This window comes from Hyla sarda, chromosome 8 (assembly GCF_029499605.1).
Source record: "Hyla sarda isolate aHylSar1 chromosome 8, aHylSar1.hap1, whole genome shotgun sequence".
NCBI lineage: Eukaryota > Metazoa > Chordata > Amphibia > Anura > Hylidae > Hyla > Hyla sarda.
Window position 1 is genome coordinate 81705550 of NC_079196.1, and position 12407 is coordinate 81717956.

General features: G+C 48.5%; 2 protein-coding genes across 18 annotated transcripts in view; one reads left to right on the plus strand and one right to left on the minus strand.

The window, feature by feature from the left end:
• Nucleotides 1-12407, minus strand: part of RAB17 (RAB17, member RAS oncogene family) — a 77422-nt gene that overhangs the window by 53327 nt on the left and 11688 nt on the right. Inside the window, exon 1 of one of the 3 annotated variants that reach the window (XM_056534856.1) lies at nucleotides 10897-11031. The exons of 1 other annotated variant lie outside the window; for it this stretch is intronic. In XM_056534856.1, the coding sequence (XP_056390831.1) occupies nucleotides 10897-10921 (25 nt within the window). In that variant the 5' untranslated portion in view covers nucleotides 10922-11031. Of the gene's footprint in view, nucleotides 1-10896; nucleotides 11032-12407 lie in introns of those variants that run through there. One more of the 3 variants, XM_056534858.1, reaches the window with a different exon arrangement.
• The window catches only part of LRRFIP1 (LRR binding FLII interacting protein 1), a 146369-nt gene continuing 145338 nt past the window's right edge, over nucleotides 11377-12407 (plus strand). For all 15 annotated transcript variants that reach the window (XM_056534853.1, XM_056534854.1, XM_056534855.1 and 12 more), the window contains exon 1: nucleotides 11377-11987. In XM_056534853.1, coding sequence (XP_056390828.1) covers nucleotides 11898-11987 — 90 coding nt within the window. In that variant the 5' untranslated portion in view covers nucleotides 11377-11897. The remainder of the gene's footprint in view (nucleotides 11988-12407) is intronic.

Sequence of the window (12407 nt, forward strand, 5' to 3'; positions counted from 1 at the left end):
ACGCCTAGCGCTCCGGGTCCCCGCTCCTCCCCGGAGCGCTCACGGCGTCTTTCTCCCTGCAGCGCCCCGGTCAGTCCCGCTGACCGGGAGCGCTGCACTGTCATGGCCGTTGGGGATGCGATTCGCACAGCGGGACGCGCCCGCTCGCGAATCGCATCCCAGGTCACTTACCCGTCCCGGTCCCCTGCTGTCATGTGCTGGCGCGCGCGGCTCCGCTCTCTAGGGCGCGCGCGCGCCAGCTCTCTGAGACTTAAAGGGCCAGTGCACCAATGATTGGTGCCTGGCCCAATTAGCTTAATTGGCTTCCATCTGCTCCCTGCCTTTATCTGACCTCCTCCCATGCACTCCCTTGCCGGATCTTGTTGCCCTTGTGCCTAGTGAAAGCGTATTGTGTGTCTAAAGCCTGTGTACCAGAACTTCTGCTATCCACCCTGACTACGAACCTTGCCGCCTGCCCCCGACCTTCTGCTACGTCCGACCTTGCTTCTGTCTACTCCCTTGTACCTCGCCTATCATCAGCAGTCAGAGAGGTGACCCGTTGCTAGTGGATACGACCTGGTCACTACCGCCGCAGCAAGACCATCCCGCTTTGCGGCGGGCTCTGGTGAAAACCAGTAGTGACTTAGAACCGGTCCACTAGCGCGGTCCTCGCCAATCCCTCTCTGGCACAGAGGATCCACTACCTGCCAGCCGGCATCGTGACAGTAGATCCGGCCATGGATCCCGCTGACGTCCCTCTGCCTTATATCTCTGATATCACCACGGTGGTCGCCCAGCAATCCCGACAGATCGCCCATCTAACCCACCAGCTGTCGGAAGTATTCACCATTGTGCAGCAACTTCAGTCGCAACTTCAGCAGCAATCATCTCCTCCGCCAGCTCCTGCACCCCTTCCGCAGCGAGTGGCCACTCCTAGCCTCCGCCTGTCCTTGCCGGACAAATTTAATGGGGACTCTAAGTTTTGCCGTGGCTTCCTTTCGCAATGTTCTCTGCACTTGGAGATGATGTCGGACCAGTTTCCTACTGAAAGGTCTAAGGTGGCTTTCGTAGTCAGCCGTCTGTCTGGAAAAGCTCTGTCATGGGCCACACCGCTCTGGGACCGCAATGACCCCGTCACTGCCTCTGTACACTCCTTCTTCTCGGAAATTCGAAGTGTCTTTGAGGAACCTGCCCGAGCCTCTTCTGCTGAGACTGCCCTGCTGAACCTGGTCCAGGGTAATTCTTCCGTTGGCGAGTACGCCATACAATTCCGTACTCTTGCTTCTGAACTTTCCTGGAATAATGAGGCCCTCTGCGCGACCTTTAAAAAAGGCCTATCCAGCAACATTAAAGATGTTCTGGCCGCACGAGAAACTCCTGCTAATCTACATGAACTCATTCATCTAGCCACTCGCATTGACATGCGTTTTTCTGAGAGACATCAAGAGCTCCGCCAGGAAAAAGACTTAGATCTCTGGACACCTCTCCCACAGTCTCCACTGCAATCTGCGCCTAGGCCTCCCGCCGAGGAAGCCATGCAAGTGGATCGGTCTCGCCTGACCCTGGAAGAGAGGAATCGCCGTAAGGAAGAGAATCTTTGTCTGTACTGTGCCAGTACCGAACATTTTTTGGTGGATTGCCCTATCCGTCCTCCACGTCTGGGAAACGCACGCTCGCACCCAGCTCTTGTGGGTGTGGCGTCTCTGGATGCTAAGTCGGCTTCTCCACGTCTCACGGTGCCTGTACGGATTTCTACTTCAGCTAGCTCTTCCCTCTCAGCCGTGGCCTGCCTGGACCCTGGTGCTTCTGGGAATTTTATTCGGGAGTCCTTGGTGAATAAATTCTGCATTCCGATGACCCGTCTTGTCAAGCCACTCCACATTTCCGCGGTCAACGGAGCCAGGTTGGATTGCACCGTGCGTTACCGCACGGAGCCCCTCCTAATGTGCATCGGTCCTCATCACGAGAAAATTGAATTTTTGGTCCTTCCCAATTGCACTTCCGAAATTCTCCTTGGACTACCCTGGCTTCTACACCATTCCCCAACCCTGGACTGGTCCACTGGGGAGATCAAGAGTTGGGGCCCCTCTTGTTCCAAGGACTGCCTTAAACCAGTTCCCAGTACTCCCTGCCGTGACCCTGTGGTTCCTCCTGTATCCGGTCCCCCTAAGGTCGTTAGGGACTCTGCCTGCCACAGGAAGTGCCTCTCCCCCCCTCCCAGTCCCGTCAGGCAAGCCTCTGTGCCTCCCCATGGCCCCCGTCCTGGTGTCACACTGCCCCGTGCCAGGCCTCGCCCTCTGCCCTCCCTCCCCATTCCCACTCCTGCGGTACTGCCTGCCGTTGAGGAAACCCTCCATTCTTTCCCGGTGTCCTCATCCCAGGGGAGGCAGTTACCGGACAAAGAGAAGGGGAGACCTAAGGGGGGGGGTACTGTTACGCCTAGCGCTCCGGGTCCCCGCTCCTCCCCGGAGCGCTCACGGCGTCTTTCTCCCTGCAGCGCCCCGGTCAGTCCCGCTGACCGGGAGCGCTGCACTGTCATGGCCGTTGGGGATGCGATTCGCACAGCGGGACGCGCCCGCTCGCGAATCGCATCCCAGGTCACTTACCCGTCCCGGTCCCCTGCTGTCATGTGCTGGCGCGCGCGGCTCCGCTCTCTAGGGCGCGCGCGCGCCAGCTCTCTGAGACTTAAAGGGCCAGTGCACCAATGATTGGTGCCTGGCCCAATTAGCTTAATTGGCTTCCATCTGCTCCCTGCCTTTATCTGACCTCCTCCCATGCACTCCCTTGCCGGATCTTGTTGCCCTTGTGCCTAGTGAAAGCGTATTGTGTGTCTAAAGCCTGTGTACCAGAACTTCTGCTATCCACCCTGACTACGAACCTTGCCGCCTGCCCCCGACCTTCTGCTACGTCCGACCTTGCTTCTGTCTACTCCCTTGTACCTCGCCTATCATCAGCAGTCAGAGAGGTGACCCGTTGCTAGTGGATACGACCTGGTCACTACCGCCGCAGCAAGACCATCCCGCTTTGCGGCGGGCTCTGGTGAAAACCAGTAGTGACTTAGAACCGGTCCACTAGCGCGGTCCTCGCCAATCCCTCTCTGGCACAGAGGATCCACTACCTGCCAGCCGGCATCGTGACAATGACATGTCTCCTCCAGCTCAGCCCCGCCTCCTCCACAGCATCACACAGATCCTTCAGCCACGATCTCTCTTCTCCTCTACAGCTTAGCTCCACCCCCAACATGTGATGGTGACATCATCACAGGTCCTCTATCTCAGTCCGGGCCAGGGGAGGAGATGGAGGGAGGGTAAGAATAATTCAGAGGTCGGTCCTGCAGGACTAGTGTAACAGGGACGGCATTCCTCCTCTGGAAAAAGCAAAGGAACGCCGTTCCTGTGCGTTCCTGCAGGACTCGAGCCCTGATTATATTATGATCACTATTTGCTAGGTGTCCTTCTACTTGCGCATTAGTTACTCTGTCAGGTCTGTTGGTTAATATTAAGTCTAGTAGGGCGCCCCCTCTGGTCGGGCCCTGCACCATTTGGGACAGATAATTGTCTTTAGCTATAGTCAGAAACCTGTTTCCTTTTTGAGATTGACAGGTCTCAGTCTCCCAGTTTATATCAGGATAGTTAAAGTCCCCCATTATTATCACCTCATTCTGATTTGCTGCCTTGTTTATTTGCCTTAGTAATTGATCTTCTGCCTCTTCCATTATGTTTGGTGGCTTATAGCAAACCCTATCAGAATTTGTTAATTCTTATCTCCATATATTTCTACCCATAATGACTCCATATTATCGTTTCCCTCCTGTATATTCTCCCGCAGTGCGGCCTTCAGACTGGACTTTACATAAAGACAAACCCCTCCCCCTTTCCGTTTTGTCCGATCCTTCCTGAATAGACTATAACCCTGTATGGTGACTGCCCAGTCACAGCTATCATCCAACCAAGTCTCTGTTATGCCCACTATGTCATAATCCTCCTCAGACATTATCAACTCCAGTTCGTCAGTTTTATTGGTCAGATTTCTGGCATTAGTCATCATGCAGTTCAATGGTGTGGGTTTTTTCTTCCTTAACTATTCTAACCCCTCCCTCCACTCCACCCCAGGTACATTAATAAGTCCCCCCTCTCTATCTACACTATCTTCCCCCCTCTATGTTGTAGGTTCCCTCCCTACTCCCTAGTTTAAACTGTGGTGTCCTGGTACAGGACCTTGTCCTGTTCCTATCCTAAGTCCCCTAGAGTCCCTCCGTTCCCTAGGGCTCTCCTGCAGGGCTGTTCCCCCCTTGCTTATCAATTACTCCCTCATATAATGCATTATAAATGTATTGTACCTAATGTTCAGTATGTATAAAGAGATTGTATAAATGTTTAGGACCTTCCTAGGTCATGTGATACTGTCATGTGATGTATCCCGAGTTCCTGGGTACAGGACCTACAGGCTTTGCAACCAATGGGATTAGTCCAGCCCCCTTGGTATATAAGAGGCTGTAGTCTCTAAATGCTCTCTCTTATCTCCTGGATTTCAGCCAAGCACAATCAGCATATACTAAATTCATCTCAGCTAGGCCAAAGCCTAAGGAACCTGCAGCCACTAAAAACGTGAGTTATCAAGGTCTATCTACAAATTCCTAGTGACTACTATTCAACTCAAATATACAATTAGTAGCCCAGTGGCCTGCATAAATCTCCATACTACAAGTCCCAGCAAAGCCTGTGAGGTATCCTGCCTCCCGGTTACCTCAAGAGAAACTGCATAATTGTAAAGACTGTTCCACAAGAAGTTTAAGTAAAAGTTCCAGTTATCTCATAATTCCTGCTGTGGAAATTACTTTATTTCCTGAAGTTTTTGGTCCGGTTGTCTGCAGGGCCTTCTACAGAAAACAACCGCACCCTGGCGTCACGACCAAAATCAGGGGTTAATAACACTTTACCCCACAGGGTTAATACCACTAGACCCTGCAACACCGTTGCAACACCCCAGTCACCACAACTCACTCTTCCACCCTTCTAGCCATCTTCTCCCCAAGTACAGCTGCACCCTCCCCATTGAGGTGCAGCCCGTCCCTACGGTAGAGCCGGTAACCGACAGCGAAGTCGGCCCAGTTCTCCATGAACCCAAACCCCTCCTTCCTACACCAGCTTCTGAGCCACTTGTTTACCTCCCTGATCTCCCGCTGCCTCTCTGGTGCGGCTCGTGGTACAGGTAATATTTCAGAAAATATTATCTTGGAGGTCCTTGCCTTAAGCTTGTGGCCTAAGTCCCTGAAATTATTTTTAAGGACACTCCACCTACCTCTTATTTTGTCATTGGTGCCAATATGTACCATGACTGCTGGGTCCTCTCCAACCAACTCTCCGTTTTACTGAGAAAACCCCCAAAAATGGGTGTGTCTGTCAGGAAAAGGGGGCATGTCCACAGAAAAGGGGCGTGTTCCCGACATTTTCACAAAGTCTCAACATATTTACTAAAGTTTCCACAGAAAATGTGGTGGATTTGAGCTGAGGAAAACCAGACAGATCAGAGCAGGTGTAAAAAAAAAAGCAAAACGTAGGGAAAGTGGAAAATGTAGGGAAACCTTAGTAAATACCGAGGAAAAAAATTGTAGGGAATTCAAACCCACAAAAAAACCTACACAACACTCTGAGTAAATCAAGGCCATTGTGCATCTAAATCTGGGAGTTAGTTTGTAGGCAGACTGCTGCCATATTGTATATTTTTTTAAGCCAGCTCCACTACTTGATGTGCATGGTCTACTACTAGTATCCAAAATAAGTTTTAGTGCCTTTATGTATGGGGAAAGGCATTCTGGGGATTACTGTTAGTAGAATTATTGTTGCTACAGACAAACTCCCTCCTAAAAATCCTAAAGGCTCTGAAACCAGGTTTCCACATTCGTACTTCTCAGCTTTGCATCATCTAGTTATCCTCGTTCAGTCCCAGATAATGTAAAATTTATGCACAACTTAAGAGTGTATTCACACATATAGTCCTGTACATATTTGATGTGTAGGATATGAAGCTGCAGATTTCAATGTAAACTAAATGGCTGAACAAAGCTTCAAATCCTACACGTCAAATATACTGTACATGTGAATAGACCCTTAAAGGGGTACTGCGCCCCTGGCATCTTATCCCCTATCCCAGGGATCGCCACTGTGGCACCCCGCCATCATTACTGCACAGAGCGAGTTCGCTCTGTGCGTAATGACGGGCGATACAGGGGCCGGAGCAGCGTGACGTCATGGCTCCGCCCCTCATGACATCACGGCCCGTTCCCTTAATTCAAGTCTATGGCAGGGGGCGTGACAACCGCCACGCCCCCTCCCATAGACTTGTATTGACGGGGGCGGGCCGTGACGTCACGAGGGGCGGAGCCGTGACGTAACAATGCTCCGGCCCCTGTATTGCCCGTCATTACGTGCAGAGCAATACCCACATACAGTCACGGTCGTAAATGTTGGCACCCCTGAAATTTTCTAGAAAATGAAGTATTTCTCACAGAAAAGGATTGCAGTAACACATGTTTTCTATACACGTTTATTCCCTTTGTGTGTATTGGAACTAAACCAAAAAAAGGGGTGAAAAAAGCAAATTGGACATAATGTCAAACTCCAAACTCCAAAAATGGGCTGTACAAAATTATTGGCACCCTTAAAGGGGTTATCCACATAAGGTGATTTTAGTACGTACCTGGCAGACAGTAATGGACATGCTTAGGAAGGCTCTGCGCTTGTCTTTGGGCTAAATGGCTATGTTGTGAGATTACCATAACACTGTGGTTAGCTTTTTGTGAACTTGTATTTCCTGTTTGACTTATGTTTTTTTGACTAAAAATCCCACAATGCCATTTTCTTCCCTCTCACACATCAGCCACGCCACCCATTGAAACAAAAGACCTGTGGTTTTCAATTAGGGTGCCTTCAGCTGTTCCATTAGTTGCAGATTGATCGCTCCACCCATTGAAGCAGACAGGCTCCCTGTCATCAGCTGTCTAGTGAGTCAGGTCTCGGCCGCATTGCAAGCTGGGAAAAATCCGAGACAACAGTAATTTTGTATGCTGGTAAAAATAAATAGTGAGGTGAAAATCACAGAAGAATTGTGAGAAAACCGTCACACACAGGTACAGGCACTATATTATGAACTACACTAATTTTACAGCCCCTGTAGCATAGTTAAATAAAAAAAAAATCCTGGAATACCTCTTTAACTTAATATTTGGTTGCATACCCTTTGGAAAAAATAACTGAAATCAGTCGCTTCCTATAACCATCAATAAGCTTCTTACACCTCTCAGCCGGAATGTTGGACCACTCTTCCCTTGCAAACTGCTCCAGGTCTCTCTTATTGGAAGGGCGCCTTTTCCCAACAGCAATTTTAAGATCTCTCCACAGGTGTTCAATGGGATTTAGATCTGGACTCATTGCTGGCCACTTCAGAATTCTCCAGTGCTTTGTTGGCATCCATTACTGTTTTTTTTTTTTTTCTACGTATGTTTGGGGTCATTGTCCTGCTGGAAGAACCAAGATCTCGGACACAAGCCCAGCTTTCTGACACTGGGCTGTACAGTGCGACCCAAAATCCATTGGTAATCCTCAGATTTCATGATGCCAGAGGCAGCAAAACAACCCCAAATCATCATTGAACCTCCACCATATTTCACTGTAGGTACTGTGTTCTTTCTTTGTAGGGCTCATTCCGTTTTTGGTAAACAGTAGAATGATGTGCTTTACCAAAAAGCTCTATCTTGGTCTGATCTGTCCACAAGATGTTTTCCCAGAAGGATTTTGGCTTACTCAAGTTCATTTTGGCAAAATGTAGTCTTACTTTTTTATGTCTCTGTGTCAGCAGTGGGGTCCTCCTGGGTCTCCTGCCATAGCGTTTCATTTCATGTAAATGTCGACGGATAGTTTGCACTCACACTGATGCTCCCTGAGTATGCAGGACAGCTTGAATATCTTTGGAACTTGTTTGGGGCTGCTTATCCACCATCCGGACTATCCTGCGTTGTCACCTTTCATACATTTTTCTCTTCTGTCCACGCCCAGGGAGATTAGCTACTTCTTGATAATCTTGTGCACTGTGGACAAAGGCAAATCTAGATATCTAACCTTGAGATTGTTGATATTTTTCCACAATTTTGGTTCTCAAGTCCTCAGATAGTTCTCATCTCCTCTTTCTGTTGTCCATGATTAGTGTAGCACACACAGACACACAATGCAAAGACTAAGTGAACTTCTCTCCTTGTTATCTGCTTTCAGATGTGGTTTTTAAAAAGGAGCATAACATGCTTGAAACAATCTTATTTTTCCACAATTTTGAAAGGGTGCCAATAATTTTGTCCAGCCCTTTTTTGGAGTTTGGTGTGACATTATGTGCAATTTGCTTTTTTTACTCCCTTTTTTTGTTTAGTTCCAATACACACAAAGTAATGTGAAAAAAGCTTTGTTTAGACCAGGATTCGTGGCGCTGATCAGGACACAGGACTCACAGGATCAGGATAGCATCCAACAGACTTTAATACCAATAATGCAACGCGTTTCGCTGCGCATGCGCAGCTTCTTCAGGCATGCGCAGCGAAACGTGTTGCATTATTGGTATTAAAGTCTGTTGGATGCTATCCTGATCCTGTGAGTCCTGTGTCCTGATCAGCGCCACAAATCCTGGTCGAAACAAAGCTTTTTTTCACTTTACCCTACTCTTATCCAGGAAGGCTGCAGATGGACCTTACATAACTACACACCTGTACCATTGTTGTGTATGTTGCTACACAACCCTATCTGGTAAGCAGTATTGAATTCCCCGATCTTCTTACCATTACCACCTACGTTACTCCACAAGGAGTGCCTTGGCTGTTTGCTCTTTCAATACACACAAAAGGAATAAACATGTGTATAGCAAAACATGTGTTACTGCAATCCTTGTCTGTGAGAAATACTTCATTTTCCAGAAAAATTTCAGGGGTGCCAACATTTACGGCCATGACTGTACATACACACAATTTACCAGAGCAGATATTAAAAAATAAACAAGAACATACAGAATTTGGAAAATGAATTCACAGATAAGCAGACAGGACAGGGACAGCTTTTTTGGTCTCTTAATCGATGTTGAGTCTCAGAGACCTGATGCCCCTTATCTCTGGAGCAGATTCCTTAGATGTTGTAGTGCGCCACAAAACCTGCATTCCCAGACCCTTCTGTCATTTTGTGATTTGAAATTGCCTTAAAATTCCTAGTACACAAATATCTAATCTTATTCGCTCTCATTCTATAAATGGCCACATGATTACATGATATACAGATCTGTCTTTTTATATGGTGCCACATGACACCTACGGCGTCCATTTTAGGACATCGTCAGTCGTAACTCCATCCCGCATCAAGCAAAACAGCATCCCGCCTCCTCCCTCAGACCAATCGCCAACAGTCGTCAGCCACAACTCCGTCCCCCATCAGGCCAAACAGCATCCCGCCTCCTCCCTCACACCAATCGCCGTCATCCTTCAGCCACAACTCCCTCCTCCGTCATCCAAAACTCCCTCGTCCAAAACGCTGTCATCCCTCAGACAATTCTCCCTCAGCCGAAACTTCCTGCCGCATAACAGAGCCGATGCTGCACAGCATGTATAGCAAAGTCGAAACTTTGAAACTTGCATGTGTGTACTACAGACACTACATGTGCTACAGAGTCTGTATAGCAGAGCTGACACTGAATAGCATGTACAGCAGAACCCATATAGCAGAGAGCAGACACTGACTCGGCTCTGCTACACGGCAGGAAGGTTTTTCCTCTGAGGGATGACGGAGTTTCAGATGAGGGAGTTTCGGATGACCAAGGAGGGAGTTGCAGCTGACGCCTGACGGAGATTGGTCCGAGGGAGGAGGCGGGATGCTGTTTTGCCTGACACGGGACGGAGTTATGGCTGACGACTGACGATGTTCTAAAATGGACATTGTACGGATCAGTGCATGGCAGCACAATAGAACATCATCCAATAAACAGAAGGGATCCATGCAGATAAGGTGCAAGCAATTGTAGAAAATCTTTTTTTTTTTAAAGCAGGCTTGCACCTTGCCTGCTTTTAAAGGGGTACTCCACTGGAAAACATTTTTTTTTTTTTTTTTAAATCAACTGGCATCAGAAAGTTAAACAGATTTCTAAATTACTTCAATTTAAAAATCTTAAAGGGTAGCTCCCACCATCACTTTTTTTCTTTTTTCTGTCCCTGCCTATTACCCATCTATCCCTAACCCCCTCCCTGCCTTTAATTTTTTTTTTTTACATATTAAAAATGCCTTTTTGTCTGCCTGGTAGTGTGCTCGCTACCAGGCAGACTTCCCCAGGAGGCACCACGTCACTGATGCCTGCTGGGGCTGACACTTCCACCCTTAGTTCACCTATACAGGGTGCCTCCAGCTGTTTCACCACTACAACTCCCAGCTTGCCCTGAAATCTATTGGCTGTCAGGGCATGCTGGGAGTTGTAGTGGGGAAACAACTAGAGGCACCCTGTATAGGTGGACACTGGATCTGTGATCGCCGCACATACCGCTCCCCACCGCGCAGCCCGCAACCCACCCTCCCCCCCCCGGCAAAAGAACAGTGACAGCAGCCCGCAACCCCGTTGCGCCGCTCAACTGACTCCCCCTCCCCCTTAGTTCAGAGTACCCCCGCCGCGCAGCCCGCAACCACCCCCCCCCCCCCGGCCCCGCCGCTCCGCTCAACCCACTCCCCCTCCCCACCCCTCTTAGTTCACATATTCAGTGTCCCTCCAGCTGTTTCCCCACTACAACTCCCAGCTTGCCCTAACATCTATTGGCTGTCAGGGCATGCTGGGAGTTGTAGTGGGGAAACTGGAGGCATACTGTATAGGTGAACACGCAACCCCCCCCCCGGCATAATACTTTACCTTGTCCCCGGGAGCCTGCGCGCATCCACTTCCTTCAAATCGCTCGCTCCCGCCTGTCTGATTGAAAAAATCCATAGACTATAATGGGATTTTCTAACGGGCGTATAGGATTTTGTAACTGACGTTTTCAGCTGATTTTCTGACGGAACTTCGAAAACGGAGTAATTATGTAGTGTGAACGGTGCCTACGTATATATATATATATATATATATATATATATATATATATATATATATATATATTTAAATAAAATGAACGGCAAACAAGGAGAAGTTGTAGACCTAGAGCAGTGTTTTCCTACCAGGGTGCCTCCAGCTGTTGCAAAACGACAACTCCCAGCATGCTGGGAGTTGTCGTTTTGCAACAGCTGGAGGCACCCTGGTTGGGAAACACTGGTATAGTGTATAAATCCTCCCCCCTTGCACTGTCATCCACTCCCTCTGATGTCAGCTGCAGAGCTTAGGGGGAGAGGAGAGATGAGGAGGTGAGAAGGAGGGAGAGAAAGAAGGGGAGTACCCAGCAGAGAGGAAGAACATCCGACCCATTTCCTTTTACTATCTCACTGCTAGAAACAGTAGCACATCAGGGATAGTGTAACAGTGTTATATCTGGTGTTTAATAGGAGACATGGCGGGCAGGTATCTGCATACACAGCTAAGCAAACACTAAGCACCATCAGCAGGATCAGTGGAGGACACACTGAGACAAGGACAAGAGGCACATGTATTGAGACACACATTGGCGTAAGCACCCGTAATTCCACAAGGTCATATGGTGGGGTTCCCCATTCCAGAGAAAATTAGGTAGGTCATACTGACGCATACATAGGAAAATATTAGGACATAGGGAAAAGAGAAGAGGGGAGGCCAGCAGAGCCTACTGCAATGCTACCCCTGCTATAGTGGACAGCTCTCTTGCTGAAGATTTACATGAAGGAGGCTGCATGTGGAATTTGGATTGACCTCTTCTACTTGCCCCAAACACTGATACCTCAGAGGAAATGGGTACCCAGGGTCCTGGAAGGAAAAGACACCCCAACAGGGATAAACTTTCTGCCGAGGACCATGCCTTAAATCAGATAGCTCGAGAGGTGAGTGATGGCATAATGCTTTCATAATATATACCGTATTTCTAAATATTAGACGACGCTGTCAATTATTTTATACATTGTAAGTTATAATAACAATCGATGCAAAATAATGATTTATAAGTGTTTTCGCTGGGTCCTCATATTATCTCACAGTGATCCGGCGAACAACATCTAACTTTATTTAGGACTCTAGATAACATAGTATACAGCAGGCATAGGCGACCTTCGGCACTGCAGATGATTTGGACTGCATCTCCCATGATGCTCTGACGGCCAAAATGCTGACAAAGCATCATGGGAGATGTAGTCCAAAACATCTGCAGTGCCGAAGGTTGCCTATGCCTGCTGTATACAGCATGCACACTCTACTTTGGCAAGTATGGGGTTAAAGACGATATACCAGGCATGGCTGAACCCCCG